Source organism: Rhinolophus sinicus, linkage group LG11, assembly GCF_036562045.2.
Source record: "Rhinolophus sinicus isolate RSC01 linkage group LG11, ASM3656204v1, whole genome shotgun sequence".
Classification (NCBI taxonomy): domain Eukaryota; kingdom Metazoa; phylum Chordata; class Mammalia; order Chiroptera; family Rhinolophidae; genus Rhinolophus; species Rhinolophus sinicus.
In genome coordinates, this window is record NC_133760.1 from 65,961,911 (window position 1) to 65,984,409 (window position 22,499).

The following is a 22,499-nucleotide window of genomic DNA, read 5'->3' on the forward strand; positions in this document are numbered from 1 at the left end:
GCTTAGTCCTCAGTCGTAAAAGCAGTTAGGTCCAGATATAGAGTCAAAGGACATCCTTCTTTTCATTTCCAGAAGACTAGTTTTGACATTTCAGATCTCGGATCTTCCCCTGAGGAGCAATTCCTCTTCATCCGTGTGTGATACGTCCCTAGTTTGCCTTCTGTCATGTCTAAAGCTAGCACTGTCAAGTCATAATTCTCTCTTCATTTGAAACAGCCAATAGGCTGGCCCTACCTGCCGATCAGGGCCCTCCCACTGTTTCCGGGTCAGCTTTACTCCATAAGTAAAGGCATACCAGATGCAGGCTCCGTATTGTGAACTTGCACCCTTTGAGATGGTATTTCTTCATTCTTATCAGCAGAGCCTTCTTCCTCTTCATCTAGTCATTGCTATAATGCTATGGTATTCACAAATGTCGTTGGGTCCAAAGTAATGGATGTATCAGGGCCAAACTGAGAACACAGAGCAGAGGACGGATGGGTAGGGAAATGCCTCAGAGAGGCTGTGGATAAGCCATATAAATCTCTTGATGTTGGTTCCACCCTGAATTTTCCTTTCACCTAGTATTTCTTCTTTAAGAATAAGATTAAAAAGAAAGTTTGAGATGGCTATCTAGTATCAGCAACAATGCCTCGCACTAATAAATCAAATAACCAAAATCTCACATAGTCTACATGGGACTTTTCAGTTGAATTTTCAGTTGCTCATTCAGTCAACCAACATTTGCTGAGTGTCTCCTGTGTACAAAGTACTGCTGTTACAGACATTGGGGATATATATCATAGTGAACCAAGCATGAAAAATCCTTGCCACATTGGAAGAAGTCCAAGATGGCAAGAGTCACTGACATGATGGAGAGACTGGCAGGAGATGAAGTTAGGGAGGGGGCAGGGAGAATCATACAGGGTCCTATAGAATGTGACAGGAGTTTTATTCTAAATGTGATAGAAAGGTATTGACAGATTTTGAGCAGGAAAATTCTGTGATCTTTTTTTTACATGATAAAAGATCTATCTACAGAAATACATTTGCTTCTTTCTCTCCCCTTCTCCTGTGTGACTTTTTCACTGTCTGGGAGCCTAATTAGGTGTTCATGAAAACAAAAGAGAAGCAGGCCCAGCTTGCAAACTCCGAGAAATGGCATGCTTAAGCTGTAGTTTATAGAACCTTTCTAAGAGCTTGAGAAAGATGATTTAGAATTCTTTCTTATGAAATACCTATGATTTCTTAAGGGAAACAGAGCGGATAGGAACTGCCAACATGCAGTCTCATCTCTCTGCCTGATACATCATTCCTTCCCCAACATTACTTTCCTTTCCCCCCCTCACCCACAAACAAGATTCATCTCAAAGAAAGCTACAATTGTGTTTGGGCAGCCCAGAGTGAAAGGGAGCTTTGGCTTGGGCCAGGGTGGCTAAAAAGCAGACGCATTTGAAATATATTTGGAAGATGTAATCACCAGGGCTTGACGATGGACAGATTGGACATGTTGCTGAGGAAACGAGAGAAAAAGAAAAATCAAGGATAACTCCAATGTTGTGTTTTTTGGTGTGTTTTTGTTTTGTTGTTGTTGTTGTTTTGGTTTGTTTTTTTTGTTGTTGTTGTTGTTTTTTCCTAAACAACAGAATGGACAACAATACCACTTACTGAAAGAGGAATAGCTTTAAGGGGAGGGAGAATCAAGGATTATTGTGGACCTGTCAAGTCCGAGATGCCGGTTGTCATTCCAAAGCAGATATAAGCCACAATTGTGTATATCCCCCAACCCAACCATAAGCTTCAAGAGGACAGGGACTTTTGTCTATTTCATTTAGGACTGCTGAGTTCTGTGTGGAGAGATGAGACGACCTCCACTCTTCTGTGAGCAGAAATCCCCATATTTTAATAGGCAGATCTACAAACAAATTACATGGCCTTGGATTCCCCACATTCCTAATCTCCTGCTTTTCTTTGTATTTCTCCATTTCTGGCAGTCTTTCTTAGCTCCCTGTTTATGGCAGAATGGCTATTACTGCTGCCACATTCTCCTCCTTAGCTCTGAAAATCATTTTCTTTTCCTTCATTGCTGAATAATGCTAGTTCTGTTCAGATTTGGTGTTGGTCAACAGATGAGATGAAATGAATGAATTTATAAACCCTGGTCCCACTCTGCTCATGGATGGCAGACAGGTTGCTAGGCAGAGCTCTCTACCCAGTCTCCAGTTTCTAGCAAGGTTTCATTTTTGCTTTGCTACAGAGATAACTTCCTAAAACCTCTATTTCCTGGTTCTCTGATATCTGAACCAATAGAGAACATTAAAACTACAGCTGCAGCCAGGATATTGAAGGATTTGAGGTACCAAACATATCTCCTTCCCTACGGGTTCTGAAGCAATTCATAAAAACATGTAAGCGCAGATAAGTTCAAAATACAGGTTTTTCAGTTAGAAGCTAGTTTGGAGACTGCGGCTGGGGACTGAAAATAAATTGGCTTCCTAATCCCCTAGTCACGGATAAACCATAGGACTCTCCCTGACAGAGGAAGAGCCTCCCCCGATAACTTACCACATGTTGCTGGCAGGCTGCTTGCGAAAGAACCAGAAAGGGGATAAGCTACTCTTGCTCAGCACGTATATGCCATTTCTTTGTCATTGCAGAAGGAAAGACAAGTGGATACCAATACTTTCAAAATGGTAGAAGTTTCTATTTTATAAGCAGTCAGAAGTAGGAGGAGAGGAGGAAAATGGCTCCACAAAGCGTTCTTCCTGCCTGGTGCCCTCACGTACTGCTCTGTGCGCCTAAGGTCACATTTCCCAGAGTGCTCTGTGTCACCATTAGCACCCCATCCTTACTACCCAGCTGTTACCTGGGGTGAGAGGTCTCCATCTGGATGTGGAAAGTTGTGGAGGTGAAGGGATGAGGGAGAACTAGTTGTAGGTCCTATCATAGATCAGGACCCAAGGGGTAGCAGGAAGGGATGGTCAACCTGAGTTTTGGTTGATGGAGCCCCTATGCCTGAAAAAGAAGACCCTCAGTGGGAGAGTGTGTAATGCATTCACGTTATCTTCTGTCAGGTGGTCTGTGTTTGTTCAAGCAAATCCTGGCTCTGTCGTGAACTCAAGCTTAATATGTTTTTTCAGCCCAGATGTATCTGCCTTATAACCGGTAGCACTGGGTTGTTTATTAAGCTTTGGGTAATTTTTGTGAGTTTTAAAACAAATTTTTCTATGCCTTAAAAGTTACACTTTTGATGCTTTAAGGTTGAAGCTCTCCCTTTGTCATGGTTTCGTCCCTTCCTGTGATTTCTGTGGCTACTCTTTCCTGGTTCTCCTCCAACCTCTGGCTACTCCTTTTCAGTGTTCTTCACACCATCCATTCATGGTGCTTTTCCTTTGGTGTTTGCAACCTCTAGGCCTCTATCCTATGCCCTGGCCTCTTTTCAGCCCATCATTTCTCCTACTTGATCTCGTCTATTCCAACATCTTCAACTAGCACATATTCTTGAGGCTGACCACCAAATGTGTGATTATATCCCAGACCTCCCCATCTTGAGCTCCAGGTCCATATTTTAAACCATTTACTATGTCCCCATCTGTACCTCATACTCAACTGTCCAAAACCAAAAACATCAGTTTCCCCCAAACTTGCTCCATCTCCTTTATTCTCTAATTTGGTAAATTGCACCTCCATTCTCCATTCTCTCAGGTAACCAAGCTTACAAAAAGAAAAAAGAGAGGGCTGGCCCAGTGGCTCAGGCAGTTAGAGCTCCAGGCTCCTAACTCCGAAGGCTGCCGGTTCGATCCCACATGGGCCACTGGGCTCTCAACCACAAGGTTGCCAGTTCAATTCCTCAAGTCCCACAAGGGATGGTGGGCAGCGCCCCCTGCAACTAAGATTGAACACGGCACCTTGAGCTGAGCTCCCGGATGGCTCAGTTGTTTGTTGGAGCACATCCTCTCAACCACAAGGTTGCTGGTTAGACTCCCACAAGGGATGGTGGGCTGTGCCCCCTGCAACTGGCAACGGCAACTGGACCTGGAGCTGAGCTGTGCCCTCCACAACTAAGACTGAAAGGACAACAACTTGACTTGGAAAAAAGTCCTGGAAGTACACACTGTTCCCCAATAAAGTCCTGTTTCCCTTCCCCCAATAAAATCTTTAAGGAAAGAAAGAAAGAAAAAGAAAAGAAAAGAAAGAAAAGAAAGAAAAGAAAGAAAAGAAAGAAAAGAAAGAAAGAAAGAAAGAAAGAAAGAAAGAAAGAAAGAAAGAAAGAAAGAAAGAAATGGTTATATCCTGTAGCCCATAGATCCAATTGGTTAGCAAGTCCTATTAATTCTGACTTCTGAATACCTTCCAGATATCCTTGTTTTTTGTTTTAATCTCCCTTTGCTATCACCACCTTGCTTTAGAGCCTATGTCAGTTTTGATTTTTTGGTTGCAAACAACAGAAATGAACTCTGACTAGTTTAAGCACACAAAAAAAAGAAAAGAGGGGAGGGTTTATTTGAAAAGGTATTGGGAAAGCTCACAAAATGGAAGGGAAAACTGAATAACAATCCTTCAGGGAGGAATAGATCTGGGGTAGCTCTGGGGACCTCCACGGGCGAAGCTCAGTCTTTCTGTCTGGGACACTGCATATGGTAACTCGGCCACAATCATCTTTCATCGCTGTATGTCTTTATCCAACGTTCAAATTCCTAGTAGAGCGAATCTGGTTGGACTTCTCAGAGTAAGTCATCCAGGGCTAGAAGGCAGGGGTGAAGGGCGCCGATCTGTGAGCACTAACAACCCTTATAATTTTTCATACCTTTCCTCAGTAGTGCCATAGCTGTCTCAAAGGCCTCTGCATCTTTCCCATCTATAGTTCACACTGCCACCACTTTCATATTTCTATAATACATATCACTCGATGCATCTCCTTCCTTACTCATAAAGTAACCTACAAGCTTCTACCAGGGATTTAACTCTAGGATATGGACCCTGGCTACCTCTCTAATCTCATCTCTTGCTACCTTTGTGTTAAATCTTATGTTCTAGGCATAGTGCAGTTATTTGCAGTTCCCCTAAATAAGCCATGATTTGTTCTAGTCTCATGTTTTGGCTTGGGTTGCTCCCGCTTTCTCAAATGCCCGTTTTCTTGTCTCTTCACCTGGTTAACTCACACTCATCTTTCCAGGCTCAGTTTGGGTGTTAGTTCCAAATCTCTCCTAGTCTCTTGTCCTCTGGGCTAACTGCTCTTCCTCTGTGCTCTGAGAGCATTCTGAACTTATCTCTAATATAGGCATTGCAATCTGTCTGCATTCAACTCTTTCCTTGTCTCTTCCTGGCTAAACTGAGCTCCTTGAGGTCAATGACTATATCTGATATATGTTTTGTTCCCAATACCTGGGATGGTGCTTAACATGTGATAAATGTTCAGTAAATATATTGACATAAACAAGTATTGATTTTTAATGCCCAATATGCAAAGCACTGTGGGGGAAACACATAAAATTCACATATCTACTTTCAAGGAGCTCACTGCCTAGGAGGCAAACAATACCTACACATAAGAAAAATACAGGTAGAACTACAAGATACTATATAATTTTATGCACAAAAAACAATGCCTGTAGGCCACAGTTTAGAATTGAATTGATCTGGAAAAATCTTCTCTGAAGAGCAAAGACCTGAGTAGTGACATAAAGAAAGAAGATTCAAATGGTTTGAAGAGGTTGGGAGAGTATTTTAAGTATAGGGAGTAAAAGTGCTCACTGTGTCTGAGGAGTACAGTGAAAAAAATTGGCTAAGGTAGAGGTTGACTGAAATATGGTGAAAAGGTCAGAGTGTGTGTGTGTGTGTGTGTGTGTGTGTGTGTGTGTGTGTGTGTGTTTGTACGGTAGTCATGGCTTAGGGAGAACAAAATGGAGGAGATTTTTGTTTAAGTCTTTGTGATTTTCATTCTCTGATTCCAACATAGAACACCTCAGGATTCTAGATTTCCTGTTCATCACAAATTCTCTGTGTCTGCTCCAGAATTAAGAAAAGAATAATAAGATATTTTCAAAATGGAAAGTTTCCATGCCAAGGAATTTCCCTTTCTTCCCTGAAATAAGATTTCCTGATGCCCTTTAAGGTATTGTACCCCAGTTCCTTCCATTCTTATTTTTGATGTAGTTGTGTGTTTATGTGATTTTTTTTTTCTATCCTGGTGGTAGACAAGCACACAAGACTTGTATCTTCCAATTTGATGGCTCCCATTTATTTCAGTGTCCACATCTACGTGAACTGGAAAAACTGAACATGAGAAAAGGGTGAAAAGCTCATTAATCTATTTCCCTGGAAGGGGATTTTCAGAGGTTTGCCCAGTCTAGTCATAAACTCTAGACAGTCACCTTTAGGGTTTATGTCTAGGCACTCAAACCAGACATAACCCTTAACAATCACCGAAGGATACTATCAACACTAACACAGGTCTTTCCTCCAAACCCAGGGACTTTATAGGAGCTTGAGCTGATAGACCTTATCAAAGTTCTACTTAATTAATTGTTAAGGCTCCATGATTTGATCTCGCCATAGCTCTCTACTCTTAAGTCTTGCTACTTAAAACAACAACAAGAATAGCAAAAGCAAGTAACCTTCCAGTTAGGCTGCTCCATAAACCATCCTGCAAAGCCCAGCTCAAGCTCCACATCCTTTGAAAAACTTCTCCCCTAAATGTCACTAACCTCTCTTTTCTCTAAATGGTGGGCTCTACATCATCAACTCTTTTCTTGCATGTCTAACTATCAAAATGTAGCAACTCCCTGTCCTGCCCTACCAACACACACACACACACACACACACACACACACACACACACACACACACACACTTTTATCAGCTTCTCAGGCCTAATCTATGGACAAACATAGTTGTATTGAGAGGGGAAGTAATTGAAGCATGTCTCCTCCTCCAATTCTCTCCTATTACTGACACATGAATTAATTTTATTTCAGGACTTTGTGTAGGTAACTCTCACCACTCTGATGGAATTGGAATGTCACCTTTAAATCATTTGGTTAACTCTCTTCATTTTTACAGATGAAAAAATTGAGGCCCCAAGAGGTGAAGTGACTTATCTAATATATTAGCATGTATTTGTCAGTGTTGTTTCAGATTCAACAATCACTTCCTCTTCCCTGCCCCCACTTATCAACTAACCTTAAGTTCTTGAGGGTAAGGAGCATCACGTCTTGTGCATTTGCTGCATTCACTATAGCACCCATCAGTCTTCTCTTGTTTCCCATACAGGATCAAGAACGGGGCTGGGCACGCAGTGTGTGCTAAGGAAAGAATGTTTCGAATGAATTGAACCCTGCAGAATGTGGACCATTTAGAGGCATCGAGTTTGGCCTCTGGGGGAGTACTGACTTCGGATTGGCCCACTTAGCAGTGAACAGCAATGGACCAAAGGAGACCTGACAAGTGTGTAGTCTTATTTGCCCAACTACCATGTTTCCCTGAAAATAAGACCTAGCTGGACCATCAGCTGTAATGCGTCAGTTGGAGCAAAAATTAATATAAGACCCAGTATTATTTTATATTAATTATATTATATTATATTATATATTATTCCCAGTTTTATAGTAAAATAAGACCGGATCTTACATTAATTTTTGCTCCAAAAGACACATTACAGCTGATTGTCCGACTAGGTCTTGTTTTCGGGGAAACAGGGTAAGTTATTAATGCCAATGTACATGAACTTATTTTGTACCCCAGAGCATTTGAACAGTGCTACTTATAGAGTAGACCCTCATTAAATATGTGCCAAGTGACTGACTGACACCTCAGATCAGACACCAGACCTTGGTCTGTGTTTCATGCAGCAACTAGAGTAACTTTGTCAAAAGGAAAACACCAGGCTGTCCAAGATGGACACTGCTGGGCTGATGAAGCATTTTTCATGCAGCTCTGTGTGTTAAATCGGCCTTGAAGAAAAGTATCTGAGATCCTGTCCTGCCTTTTAGATACTAAAGAATCACTTTGAAAAGTGGTACAGTAAAAATTGTACTATTAATTATTAGATAACTCAAGATAATAGGGCACATCAAAAGGGCACAAACTTTAAGATGTTAAGTGAGGATGAATTTGCTTTGGTCTGTCCACAGTATGTCACCTTCTCCCCTTGGGAGTATTTTTAAGACCTCTGGCCTGAGATGGAAGTGAGCCATCCTTGGATAGGATTTGATCTTGGATTTGGGGTGATTTGTACCATACTATAGCCAGTTGACCTACCAACTGCATAGCTTGGCTATTTCTACTTTTCTTACGTTGGTCCTTGCCTTCATTTTTACATGAGAGACGCCTAGTTGAAGTAGTTGCAGGATCCTAGTTTAAGCTAGTTTAATCCCCCAAATGGAACTATCTTCAAGGGGGAAGCAGAACACTTATTTTAGTCATTAACCTAATGTTACTGTTGACCATCTTTTACTATGTTCAGGAAGTAAAAGTAAAACCCATTTTCCCCAGATGGGTTTAGTAAGAATCAGTCAAGGAATCCAAATACTTTATCACTAAGGATTGCGCCTTGGCCCCTTGCCCTCTTTTCTACAAAGGGAACTGATATTTGGGTGGGAAATGGGAAAGTAAGTGAAAGAGTGGAGTATGAGAATATTGGTTATTGATTATTATTTTTACTACCCTACATCTAGGAAGAGACACTTAGAGGTGGTTAGGAACACGAGGGAGCCAGTAATCCGAGCTCAGTCATTAAGAATGGGAAATTTAGTTGTGAAGTTCCACTAGCTGTAGTCCTGCTTATGGAATCCTTGGTTAATCATTGAAGGCAGAGCCTTTTCCATGTGGAGAAGAGAAGGCAGATAGGCATTCAAATCAGTAGGTGGTCTTTAAGGATATAATGAAGGTCCAGCTGCCCAAAGCAACTTCCTTAAGCAGTCTATTAAGCACTTCGTTGAGTGGTCTAAAACCCCTATTTTAGAAGAAATCAACTCATCAGATGCCTGTCATGTCTCTAAGACATCCCACTTGCTTAACTCTACAAACAGGTTTTGTTTTCCCCCAGCATGCAGGCTGGATAACGAATCCTATTCTTTACCACCCATACATATTTCAGTTAGTAACCACCTAAATTGGGCTCTTCTAAGGCTCCCAAGCGTTGTTGAGGGAGATTGCGAATGTGCAGAAGACCAGACCTCTGAGCAACTGGATGTTCTGCCTCTTTTTCAGGTTCCCACGTGGCAAAATAAAGACTCCAGGAACTAGGCCGGTTAAATTTGAGAAAGGAATTGCTGTGGATAGAGATGAGGTAAGGAAGACAATTTGCAAATGTTCGTTTGTAATCTTTCTTTGGAGTTGCTTAGTGTACTTTAGAAGCTGTGTCTTCCCAACTTCCTGTTGGAAAACAAAATGGGGCCAACATTTATATAGAGAAAAAGTTTAATTGATCTAATTTTATGAAAGAGAAACAGAGACATAGAAAAGAGAAGAGAAATCAGGGCTCAAAACCCAGGGACCAGACACCTATGTTAGGATGTGAGTGAATGTTAAACCCTCACTTACCTAGAATTCATGGCCACCTCTTGCAGCCAAAGCTTGTTTGCTTCCCCAGGTATATCATATTCAAGTGAATTTTCCAGGCCAACTTTTATTTTATCAGCCAGAGATACTGCTATTCAACATAACAAAACTAAAAACATATTTCAATTTGGACGCTCTTGTGGGTTTAGTCAACTGTTGGAGATTGATTTGGAACAGAGATGCAATACCTCAGAAAAACTCAGGAGTGAAAACATTTTCCCCAGAGAACTTGCCCCCTACAATTAATTTTTTGAAAACCTATAAAAATATTCACCTCTGTCATGCAGGGAGTCACGTGGGATCTCTGGTCCCGCTCTCCACATAAGAACGCAGGACATGGTGAGGCCAAAAAGGAACACCCACGGAGCCATAGGTAGGGGAGCCATACCACTGTCAGCTGGGTTGGAGATACAGGAAGCAGGAGCCACAGAATCCGCAAGCCACACTCCGCCGCTTGCTAGCTCAGCCATCATCTTTTTGCTAGCCCCCATTTTTGCTGCTAGCATAGCCACAGCAGTTATATTAGTGGCCAATGGCTCAATGGTTACAGCTGACAGCCAGCTAGCCACAGCTGATGGCCATCCAATCACAGTTGATGGCCATTTACTACCTGAGCCAGCACCTTTCCACGTGAGGCCAAGAGCCTGGAAACTGCACTCCTGGCTCTGTCCCCACAACCTCTTTCCCCCAGATATACTTTTTCCCCTAAACTTCTATGAGTCTAAATACATATATTATATAGGTCATATCTGTGAAGCAGTTTTTTCACAATATGTTTTTGTTTTGAACAAAAGGACTTCAGTTTTCCCAAACATAATAAAAATTAAATGATTGCACCTTTGGATTTGTCCCATATTTCATCCCACCCTCCCAAAGGAATACATGGTGTGGCTCTGCTAGTTTTCCTCCCCTAAGCCCCAGGAATCGCCAATTCTGGCATTTTCCTCCTAGAGTATAATAACACCTGCCCTCATCCCACAGGCCTGCCCCATTCTTCCTTACTTCCCTCTTTTCCATTCCCGTGCTTGCTTTATTCTCCCTTTCAGTGCATGTCCCCTTTCTTCTGTACCCCATCTTACCATGTCACCTTCTTGGGGACATGGTCCTCTTTAGAAATGCTGATCCAAATATAGGATTGTACTCCTCTCCTGTCATTCTAAGTTCTGATTATGGCAAGCCCAAAGCAGGCAACGCAGAGCTTTTATTGCCTTGCGTTCTCATCTCTTGGACTGATTCATCCTTAGACAACCCAGGGCTAAGCTAGAGCCTGGGCAACAAGCAGACAGGGATGGAGGTGGCCTGGCACCTTTACCACCAGACAGGACACTCAGATAATCCACCAATCACCAGCACTACAACCAGGAGAAAAATGCAGATTGGTAGACAGAAGTGTTAACCAAATTTCAATTATTTGTTGCAACATGTTGGGAAGAATTATATACCACAGAAATATTCAAAAATGCAAAATGTTTCTCTCTTCCTGTGAGTATGTCCACTCCAAGCTCCCCCACTCACAAGCCTTAAGGTATCGCCCTTTTGTAACTTGCTTTTCTCTTTAAAGGTTGTCTCCCATGTTAATTTTCACCTGATTTCACTCCTATAGAAATGGAAAAGGAAGAAGGAGGAGGTGTGATCCCTTGGAGTGATTTGCACCCCACCCCCCAACCCCTGAACTTTGATGCTTCTCTTCTCTCCTTCACCTCCTAATAGCTTCACCTGACATTTCAGAAAGCTGGTCCACATTTCCATGCACAAGCTTCCCTGTCAGGATGTCTCAGAATCTAGCTCTTCCTGCTGTGGTTCTCATTCCAGAAACACAGGGCGCAAAACACGAAGCGCCGTGTTCTCCTCACTTCATTGAAATTAGAGACCCGCTTTTCATGAGACTAAGGTGGGGTAAGGAATAGAATACTGTTTAGGATAGGTGAAACTCGAAACCACTAATTTTGATTATTGTCTCTAGATTTTGAATGCAGTTGGGCAATCAAAATTTGTTCTCGAGAACCTTCCACATTACGCAGTCCCTCCGAATTTGGTAGGTGGAAAAGGCGTTGCCCCAAGGTCCCTAAGACCAAGATGGAGCAGTGGTGCAGAGGCCCGCTGCAGGGAATCCCAAAGGCCTCCAAGCGCTGCCACTTCTGTGACTGCCTGTGCTCCTAGGACAGGAAGGCAGAGCTACCCTCCACGCTGTGCCGGAGGCAGTGCTGCAAATGGTGGTGGTGAGGGCGGAGGGAGGAACTGGGAAGAAGGTGGTCCCTGCAGCTGCTTTTCTTTTTTTTTTTTTGGTTAAGAAAATATATTACTAATCAGGAGGTATTTCATTCTCTTTCTCCCTCCCTCCCTTTCCAATCCTCTGCCTTTCTCCTATTGACAGAAAAGCAAATTTAGTGGGACTGCCCCTTCCCCCACCCACGTCTTAAGTGACATGCTGTCTTTTGTGACTGCTTTTCCTTTCTAACGTTGGGCTTGTTGTTTATGGTAATGTGGTGTGCCTGTGGAGAAATGTTGGTGGGTGGGTGGGAAGCTGAAGATAAGGGCTGTGTCATCCCCACCCTCAGAACTCCCTGAGCAAGGAGATTTGGTCCCTGGCAATTTCTCCCTTCTGCCTCTGAGAGAGCCGTAGAGCAGGCCATTGAGGTTTAGTATAGAAACCTCTCTGTTTGCCCCACTGTGTTGGACATTCTGTTATACCCTTTCAAAAGAATTAAGTCGTCTTGTTCCTTTGATGTGGAGAACTTTGCATCTCATTTTCCCAGCCCCTTAGTCTATTTGTGGGAAATGCTCTGAGGAAAGAAAGGGCCAGAGAGCTTCAGACTTTTTCTGATAAACATCTCAGAGCAGATTTGTCCATTCTCTGTCCCTACCCCAGAGAGACAAAAGATGAGCCAACCTATTCGTTCATCTTCTCTTGGTCTAATCCCTTTGTCTCTCTGGAAACCTTTCTGTCTGCTTAGGCCTCATACTATGAGCCTTCGAAGCCCACGGCGCTGCAGAAACTCATAGCTCGAAACAGGAAACTCTTAAGCTTTATCCTTAAAGTCACAGAGTATGATCAGGATAAGACCTTACTGATCATGACCAACAACCCACCTCCCTGCTTAATGGACCAGCAAGGAAAGGACATTACACCAAAATACTTTTCCAAGGAGCTACTGCTGAAGGTAAGAGCACCTGGGGACGTTTCCTGGCAGCCTCAGCAAGGACGCTTCAGGCCTCTTCCTTCTAATTCTTTGCTAATCGCAAAGAACCAGGAGAGCCTGGGAAATACTCAGAATCAGAGTTGGACAAGCTTGGGTCATGAAACATGACTGTGCAGACAAAAGAGAGCTTTATTTTAATTCGAAATTGTTCCTCCTTGGCCAAAGATATTTCGTTTGTCATTAACAAAGGGAAACTAGCCACCGGCTTTCTAGTTGGGTATAAAGTACTAAAGGATAAATTGAGAAATGAGGAATAAGGACCAGAAATGAGTATCTAAATGGGAAAGGAGTAAACGGTTATGATTTGTACCCACTGCTTTTGGATGTCAGGAGAAAGGAAGAGGGACAGAGCAGAGAATTTACTATCACAGTAGCCAGGCATTTGGAATTCTGTTATACACTGAAGAAATTCAAATTCAATTTGATAAGCAAACGCTGAATATACACTAAGCTAGGAACTAAAATATATAGATGATTACAGGACAGTTTCTATCTTGAAGGAACTTGGAGTATATCTAACAGAAGAGATATCAATAAATATATAAAAATAATTACAATATACCAGGATATATAAATTATAAGAGAATATACAAGATACAGAAGTAATAGACAATAAAGAATAGTATCTCTCTTGGGAGAGAGGGAGTAATCAGGGAGGGTTTACAGAAGAGATAATCCCTGACAAAAGAATAGGAGAATATTCCATTCAGATGGAAGGACAACACCATGAAGATACGAGAAAATGAGGTGCATTTAGGGAGATGTAAGAGAGTAAATGGCAGGAGATAAAAGGATATAATCAAATTTGCATTAATTTAGAAAGACCTTTTTTGGAGGTTGGGAGAAAGGTGCATGATTTGTGAAAGAAACAAAAATCAGAAAAATTGGTTATGATGTTACTACAGTAGTCAAGGTAAGAAATGCTGAAGAATTGAACTAAATCAATAGAAGAGACAGTAAAGGAAATCAATTTCAGAGATATTTTGGAATCAGGATTCAAAAAAGACCTTGATAATCTTGAGAGCGGACCTAATATAACAAGAAGAAATTAAATGAGAGGAGTGAAAGTACAAACAAAAGAATCTAATTATAACAGAAATTTGAAGGTGGGAGTGGAGTTACCCAAGACAGACCCTTATAATAAAATGTGGTGAATCTGGAGTTAGTATTTCCTTAGTTGCTAGGTGGAGGGCAGTGAGAGATTCCTCTGCAAATAGAAGATGAAATATCCAAAGGTATATGCTGACAATGGAGTAACTAGTTTCTTGCCTATGGTCTCTTGGGTCTCAGAATTTATGCCCTTTGAATGTAAATTCCGTGGGGTTTTTTTTAGTTTTTGTTTTTGTTTTTGTTTTCCTCATGGTAGTGGGTATTGTACAGCGAGAGAGGGACCAATCCCGGGCCAGGGTTGCCATGCTCAAGGTAGAGAAGGAGATACAAGACTACCGTGTAACCTTGTGCCAAAAGAGCTTTCTTCCAACAGCTGGCACTTGTGAGCACTTGTGAGGACCTGATCATCTTCACGAGCAAATTGTGGTACCAGTCAGACTGTATTAATAGCCCGAGTTAAGGCTCTCATTGTCAAAGACTGGCACTGTAGTAATTTCATGGGCCTACCTGGAACAAGTCCAAGAAGACGGAAATATCCAGTACAGAATGCCTCTTTCATATGCACGCTGCATCTCCTGCTTCTCTTGCCAGACAAATGTGACAATCTTTTGTGAGCCTGAGATCATATGCAAAAGAAGCATTCTTTTGCCCAGGACATGTGTAGAAGAGTGTGGCTTCCAGCAGGCAGCTTGTAGAATGGGCCAGACGTGTCTAGCAACTTCTAAGTGAAACAGATCCTACCACAGTTCATCAAGAAAAGGATGCCCTAAAGAAGTCTTATTTTGTATAACTAGACTCGGTCCTCTACTCCTAGCTGGAAGCAGAGGAGCATTCCAGACCCGGTGTAACAAAATTCGTAGGCTGCTTAGTGACCTGTGGTGGTCACCCCAAACCAAAACGAATCAAAAAAACAAAACCAACCGACTTACCAACTACCGAAGTCCCTGAGCCAATCAGATTCTTGCTTCCAGGCATCTGAATTGAGAAAGGAAAAGATTGAGGCAGTGGGGATAAAGCTGAAAGGCCACATAGAGAGAGGCCATAAAAGAATCAAACCATGAAGAAGAAGGTAGTATAGGGACCATGAAAGTAGAATAGGGATAGGTTGAAATTATAAGGAAGCAGAAATGAAGAAGACGCTATAGGTAGAAAAAAAGATATACAGAATAAGGTAAGGAGTGAAAACGGTACAGAGGGAAGGAGGCCGGTAGGAAGAAAGAAAGTACGAGAGACATGTTACTGACAGGATGCTACAGGCAAGATACATAAACTCATGTAGTGGTGGTCCTTAGCTACTGCTGGCTTGGATTCTAAATAACTTTTCCATTCCTGTTTTTCTGCCGTGAGATCCAGCTCTGCTAAGGTTTCTGCTCTTTTGTGGCTAGATTGTCGCTATGTCTTACTTCCTAGGCATATGTGCTCCGTCAGTGTAAGAAACATCCAAACCTATGTGGAGAGATTTTTTATAAGTTTATTGAGCCAAACTGATGATGTGTGCTGGGGAGCAAGATGTCAAATGCTCTGGAGAATGACAGTTTTGCAACTTCTTTTATGCATTTGAAACGAAGGAGGGGGCCTAAAGAAGATGGGAGAAAACAAGGCAGGGATTGGATTATAGGATAGTTAATAATATTATATGCTCTCCTGAGGGTTAATATCCCCTTGGAGGGGTATTACTTCTGGTATTTCAAAGGTGTGTTAACTTAGATGCAAAAGAACAATGTACAGGGCTGGCTTAAATCCTTTTACGAAAGAAGTCATATGCCTGGGGTGTGACTCCCCACCATGACCTGCACAGTTAGGAATTTGTGATCAGATCACCCGGGGAGGTTACTTTCCGTAGAACCCCCTTTTTTTGGTCCACAGTTCTTACAGTAAAAACCCTATTTGTTGAGGTAACTTGAATGGATTCCTGTTCTTCAAACCTGGAAATGCTTAACGAGAATGAGTACAGAATTGAAAAGACACGTTCAACAGCAAGTATTTAAAAAAAATTAAAATTCTGAAAGAAAAAGCTCAATATTTGTTAATTAATTAGTTTGGTCATTATTCTTTCACTAATTCAGCAAATATTTATTGGACACCTACTATGTGCCAGGCACTGATGTATCAGTGACTAAACCAAAGTCTGCCCAAAAGAAGTTTAATTCTAGTGAGGTGGACAGACCATAAACAGGCAGATCCCACAGATAATGTCAAATGTGTTAAATGCCAAGACAAAGCAGGATAAAAGAATGAAGCATGATGGGTGTAAAGCAGGATAAAAGAATGGAGCATGGTGGGTGTGAGTGGTGATTAGCAGGCTCTCAGAAGAAGTGATGACATTTGAATAGAGACTTTAATGGGGTGATAGGTTGTGTCCCACAGTTGCTACACCTAGCATACTGTTTTTGTTTCAGGTTGTTGCTACACATTAGGAAGAATATAAACTGTAACTTTTTCAGATGAGTTACAATGAGAGGAGAATAGGGAACCCAAAGCCATGTCATGTGAAGAAAAGTTCAAAATACTGGCACTGTTGCGCTTGGAAGAGAGAGTGAGTTTAGCAGGAACATGATGGATTGCTCCAAATTCTTTAAGGACTCTCTGGAAGAACAGGGAGATAGCTACTAGCTGATTGAAGATGAAATAGGCTGTGTTTTTAGGTATAGGAAGATTGACCACGTGATAGTGATATGATGGAGGGGATGTAAGTGTCAGGTGAACGGTTACACTGGATGACCTTTAAAATCCTTTCTGAAAGCCTTTGACTCTAGGACCTTTGGTAATGATGACATCATTACCTCACAAACCATCTCATTCCGAGGTCTTTCTCACAGTCCACAGAGAATGGAATGTGAATGAGGCAGCCATCTCTGAGAAAGGAAGTTAGAGTCCTATGCCTCTATTTTCCAATTTATTACCAAATGTTTGGTTTCCTAAGCAGTTCACTAATTGAATCTTTCTGAAAACCAGGTAAATTCCCCTGCCATTCGTTTCAAAGGGTCAGGGGGCAAGTTCAATCAATTACTTAGGAAACCCACCGAGCTTTGGACAAGTTGATTGACAATGAAACAAATATGTATTAGCCCATTCAGGGAACTGTTTCCTCTTCCTTTGGTTTTTGAGCCCCCACATCCCTCTCTGACAAGTTTTATTGCATCATTTTGGAGAATTGGAGTTTAGTCCAGGACCTTAGTTTAGTGTGTAAATCCCAAAGGACTCGGCTTACTCCCTCACTTACTCTTCCCTCTGTTGCAGGACAGTTATCACCGCAAACCCACTGAGAACTTCTGCCTACCCGTAATGTCTCAGGAAAAAAAGTTAAGATCTGGGCTGAAACCAATGTTTACTGTGACACTATTGGAGGACCCTACATCCAAGCGAGAACAATGGTTTAGGTGAAGTCCTTGTTTACATTTTCTTTCCTATCATTTCTTTATTCATGTTACAATCTCTTTTCGCTACAAACACTCTTTGATTGTAGGGTGTAGGTACAACTGTATAATAATAAGACACAGCTTTCCTATATGACCCCCAACTTCATTTACACCCTAATGGAAGAGAAACAGTAATGCAAAGCTAAGGTCTTTTTTCTTTTCTTTTTTTTTTACCGAGAATGATTTTCAAGAGTGAAGAGAAATATTTAAAAGTCTGTGCTTTTAGGAAACAGAAAAATTTTTTTTGCCCTAAGTGAATGGTAAGGGGTATAGCACAGGAGCAATATGCAATAAGATTTTATTTGAAACTAGGTTCCAGAAGTACCATATGTACAGTTTGGAGAGAAGAGAGGAGATTCTGAACTTCCTTTGCAGGTTTACAAGGCTAGGTTCTAGAAGCATCCCTTCCACTGAACAGTACCAATAAACACCCACTGCATTTTCTTTTCTTCTCCCCTGGAATCTGAGCATGCACTTCTATTAACCCTCTACCTTTGGATCTACTAAATGAGCTTTCTTTGTTAAGGTTTTCCACCAACAATGATTTCAAGAGTGAAGGGAAGTATTCAATGGTCTGCACTTTGAGGCAACTGAAAAATATGTACCCTCAGCTCACCTTTGCTCCAGTTAGTAAAAGACATATGAGGAAAGATGGTAAGCTCCTCTCTTTCAAAGCAATGGCTTACGGGACTGAGATATGGACAGGAGGAACAACCAATGGGGACAAGAGATAAGGGCAAATTGACATCTCTTGTGGAGGTTATGGAGACAATTTTTCCTGGTAGCATGGAAGCTAAGAACTGATAGAGGCTCAAGGGGTGCTAAGCTTTTTAAATCCTTTTTAAATCCTTATTTAAATCCTCAAATTCAAAAATGCTGTAGCATAGTGTTTCCAAACTATATCATCTACCACTTTCATAGGTTTGGCCATATCGCTGTGCTATTTGCCCTATTATTTACTTAATGGTTTTCTTTAAAAGGATATTTTTCTTGTCCTAATTAATATTATTACCATGGGTTTGATATACAAATTACATGTGTGTTTTTTTAATGACACACATTTAATCAAATTCATAATAACTAAAATTTAAAATGTGTATCTATGTATTGCCTAAAACTTCCCAGTGGTATGCATATCACACTTTGAGGAAAACTGTTCTAGAAGTGTCAGCGGAGTCTCAGAGGTCCACAAGTCTCTCTGGGGTTGAGGCAGGACATGGGGTGGAAGGGGTTTGGGATAAGGTTGTATGGAAGAGGACGCAACAGGAATACTCCTTACAAATTATCATTCATTTAACAACAGTTATGTGGCACTATTAAGTGTTGGATACTTATCCAGCATGAGCAATAGTACATTCAATGTGTGAGACAGCTGAATCACAAGGTCCTTGTACATTATATGAATAAGGGTTCGGGTTTTCTCCACTAGGCAGCTGAGACCCACTGAAGGATTTCAGAGCACTCGGTAGACAGAGCACTCAGTATTAGAACTATAAGTATGGGTTCCTAGACTTCACTAGCTTATAGCTGCAAGATGATACCCCTTTCTCCTACGGGGCTTCTCTCTTCATGCAATTTCTGAATCTCCCTGAAGTACGCTTACCTGTTCCACTTCCTAGTGATTTCCTAATACCTTTGCCAGCCATCCTGAGTCCAGTCGTGGTTCCAGAGGTGTGTGGTCATATTGTGCCATCCCTTAACTGGTTTCTCTGCTCTTCTTCTACTTGCTACCCCACCCCATGCCCAACTATCGCCTCTCTTAACTCCCCATGTATAGCTCAAACCAAGCTGTGATGTTAAACAACACTTCATAGATACGGAAAGAAGTTAAAGAACTTGTTTTAAAAGGGCTACTTTTAGGCTCAGGCTCAAACCTGCCTCAGTTCCTTCATACTTCTCAGTACATTAATCATTCTTGGGAATCTTCTGGCTTATCTACACTGTTTCTGCCTGGGTTCCCAATACCATTGGCCCAAGGAAAGGGAAGAGAATCGCTCCTTCCTCAAAACCTGTTTATTTTCAGCCCCAGAATAAATAAGTAGGAACATCTACAGACAGTATCCAACTTAAGATGGTTTGACTAGGGTTTCCAGGCAGGAATTCCCGCCCGTTCTCAGGAACTTTCTCGCTTTCCTGTTCCTGAATCCCGAGATATAAACTGTTTTCTCTTTTCCACGATGAATCGTTTCCACAAAGTGACGGCCGATACTGCCAACCACCTAGGTTCAAGGAGCTGATTTTCCTGATTTCCTGACCAACTTTTCTTGGGATTTGGGAATGGGAAAGTGAAAAAAATTCCTGAGAACGGACGGGAATTCCCACCTGGAAACCCTAGGTTTGACATAATTTTTTGACTTTACAATGGTGTGAAAGTGATACGCGTTCAGTAGAAACTAGCTAAGCTATGATGATTGATTGATTGGTAGGTTAGGTTATTAAATGCATTTTCAACTTACGATATTTTCAATTTACAATGGGTTTATTGGGATGTAACCCCACTATGAGTAGAGGAGCATCTGTATTTCCTTTATGGAAAACTCTACCTGGAAAGTAAGGTGTGAGCTTTATAAGTCAGATAAGGCAAGTGTAATACAAGGTGTGATCAAATAATACAGTGAATGTTTGAATAAAAACATTTTTTATTACTGTAAAAGACACATTGTCATTAACCCCCCTCAAAATACTCCCCCCACTTCAAACACACTTATCCCATCATTCTTGCCACTTTCTGAAGCAGTTCTGGAAGTCCTCTTTCATGAGTGTCTTTAGTTATACTGTCGTGGCCGCCTCAATGTCCTGAATGAATTCAAAATGTTTACCTTTCATGGTCATTTTGACTTTGGGGGAGAGCTGGAAATTGCATAGTGCCAGATCTGGTGAATAAGGTGGATGAGGATACACCACAATGTTGTTATTTGACAGAATTGCTGTACTAGAAGTGGTGTGTGACATGGAACCTTTTCGCTGTGATCACAAAATACAGGAATGATGCTGCCGAGTGCCATCCAGTGAAAAGGCAGGATCTTCAATACAGCAAGTAGTGCAACGAACCTTAGAAACAGTGTGTGACAAGTTTCAACTTGTTCGGTGCAGTCAGTTGGGTGTGAGCTACAGTTGAGAGAAGGTGTGTTTTAAAGTGTGCCATAAATCATCCTCCACCATGACAACGCTCCATGTCACACATCACTTCTGGTATGCGGCAATTTCTGTTAAATAAAAACATTACAGTGTGTCATCGTCCACCTTATTCACTGGATCTGGCACCATGCAATTTCTGGCTCTTTCTCAAAGTCAAAATGATTCAGGACATTGAGGCAGCCACAACAGTGCAACTTAAAGACACTCACAAAAGAGGACTTTCAGAAAGTGGCAAGAATGATGGGATAGTGTGTTTCAAGTGAGGGGGATTAATGGCAATGTGCCTTTTACTGTAATATTTTTTCTTATTTAAACATTCATTGTATTGTTTGATCACACCTCATAGTTAATAGTATATTTAGTAAAGCTGGAGTTGAGTCTTAAATGCTACCATATGCAGGATATTAATAGTTCAGCTTAAATCCATATTGGGGGAAAGAATTTCACTAGACTCTAGAATGTAATCTAGATCAGAATTTCTCTAATTTTTCAAGGGCATGATTCTATTAAGGATATATACAATTTACTTTTCTAAACAGAATGTTTAATATCTCAGTCTGCAGCATTTATTAGATTTATGGTGACTTTACAGTTTCCCTCAAGGAAAATGAGCAGATACCGACTTTAGTTATATATCTTAAAGACCCATTAAGTGCTTTTCCTAAACAAGGACAATCTACTGTGGATTTAAAACAGTATCTCCTCTTCAAGCAAAAGAGAAAAGCTTTAAGCAAAAGCTCTGGCTAGCAATGCTCCTTCCCATAATAATGTTTCATGTTTATCAGGCATCCAAATAAAGAAAGATTACATAGAAAATGGTTTGGATGGGGGCCCTGAATTAGGAGGCTATCCAAGAGACCAATGATAGGACATGAATTAAGGTGTTAGTAGGAATAAGGAAACGGATTCAAGGGATATTTACAAGGCGTAATACATCGAAAAAGTGGGAGGGATGTAAGCAAGAAGAGCCCGCAATGGTAGCTTCCAAGAACAAGCAGCTTCCTGTCTTGGAAGAGAATCTGGACAAAGTGATGATACTGCAGCCAAAGGTAGAGTTTCTTAGTTACACCCTCAGGCAGGAGACTGAAAACCAACATACACTTTAGGAAAAGGCTAAGAGGAATGTGAATATGTAACAGAAACCAACAACACACCTTAACTTGGTGAGTTATGGTTACTGTGTTTCCACAAAAATAAGACCAGGTCTTATATTAATTTTTGCTCCAAAAGATGCATTAGGGCTTATATTCAGGGGATGTCATCCTGAAAAATCATGCTAGGCCTTATTTTCCGGTTAGGTCTTATTTTCTGGGAAACACATAGAGTCAATATGGTTGCAGATGGAGTCCTTTGAAAGGGGTGGAATTAAACAGGGAAGACTAAACCGGCAATGTTTTAAGCTGGGTTTTGATGAAGGGAAGGAATCCAGAACTACAAAGAAGGTTGGGACCGGGAGTCCAAAATCTATCCCCTTGCTAAGAGTAAAGACCAGCTCTCTCGTCCCTCTAAGTGGGTCATTTTCATGCCTCACATTAAGAGTCCTTATGGACCCTCTGGAAATTCACAATGACCGAGGTGCCCTGTGCTTTGTTGCAGTTTCCAAGAAGTCAGAAAGTGACACGCTGACTTCCAAGACATACTGGGAACCACTAACCCTCTCCTCGCTCCTCAAGGAGAAGCCCACCAGAACCGCGCCAGGGGAGCGCGCCTTCCGCAATGGAAGGGCCCAGCAGTGGATTATACAAAATGCCACTGTCATTAAGTAAAACATCTGTGGGCCTCTCGCCTTGGTCTCCACAGACTGAGAGGCCTGCAGAAGTCGCCATCTAGGGCGTGTCAACCAAATAAAATCGCATTCTGCCCGCTCCGGGCCTGGGCTGTCAGGTCGCTGGCTGGGTGGGCTGGGGCGAGCCCCGGGTCCCGACCTGTCGCCTCCGGGGCTGCGACGCGGGCCCAGGGACCCAGCGCCTGGCCCCGCCTCCGCCGGCTGGGGCAGGACGAGAGGGCGTGGCCACGCCCCCTGGGGACCTGAGCGGCCGCGACAGCCGGGGAGGGCGGGCCTTCTCCCCGAGTGACGGGACGGAGGCCCAAC

At 42.0% G+C, this 22,499-nt stretch overlaps 1 protein-coding gene across 1 annotated transcript; it reads left to right on the top strand.

Moving 5' to 3' along the window:
* The first annotated feature begins 7,272 nt into the window (after window positions 1–7,272).
* On the top strand, window positions 7,273–22,266 carry TSGA13 (testis specific 13). The gene is made up of 6 exons (XM_074316165.1): window positions 7,273–7,425; window positions 9,190–9,268; window positions 12,495–12,701; window positions 17,091–17,230; window positions 17,796–17,923; window positions 22,004–22,266. The coding sequence occupies exons 1-6, from the start codon at window positions 7,403–7,405 to the stop codon at window positions 22,171–22,173; spliced, it is 747 nt and encodes a 248-aa protein (XP_074172266.1). The 5' UTR covers window positions 7,273–7,402; the 3' UTR covers window positions 22,174–22,266.
* The last annotated feature ends 233 nt before the right edge of the window (window positions 22,267–22,499 follow it).

What these genes read in the sequence shown, in the direction of transcription:
- TSGA13 (XM_074316165.1), top strand. Translation starts at nt 7,403, where the DNA reads ATGGACCAAAGGAGACCTGACAA. An exon ending in TTGCTGTGGATAGAGATGAG is followed by an intron (nt 9,269 to 12,494) that starts GTAAGGAAGACA and finishes CTGTCTGCTTAG; the next exon opens with GCCTCATACTATGAGCCTTC. An exon ending in AAGACATATGAGGAAAGATG is followed by an intron (nt 17,924 to 22,003) that starts GTAAGCTCCTCT and finishes GCTTTGTTGCAG; the next exon opens with TTTCCAAGAAGTCAGAAAGT.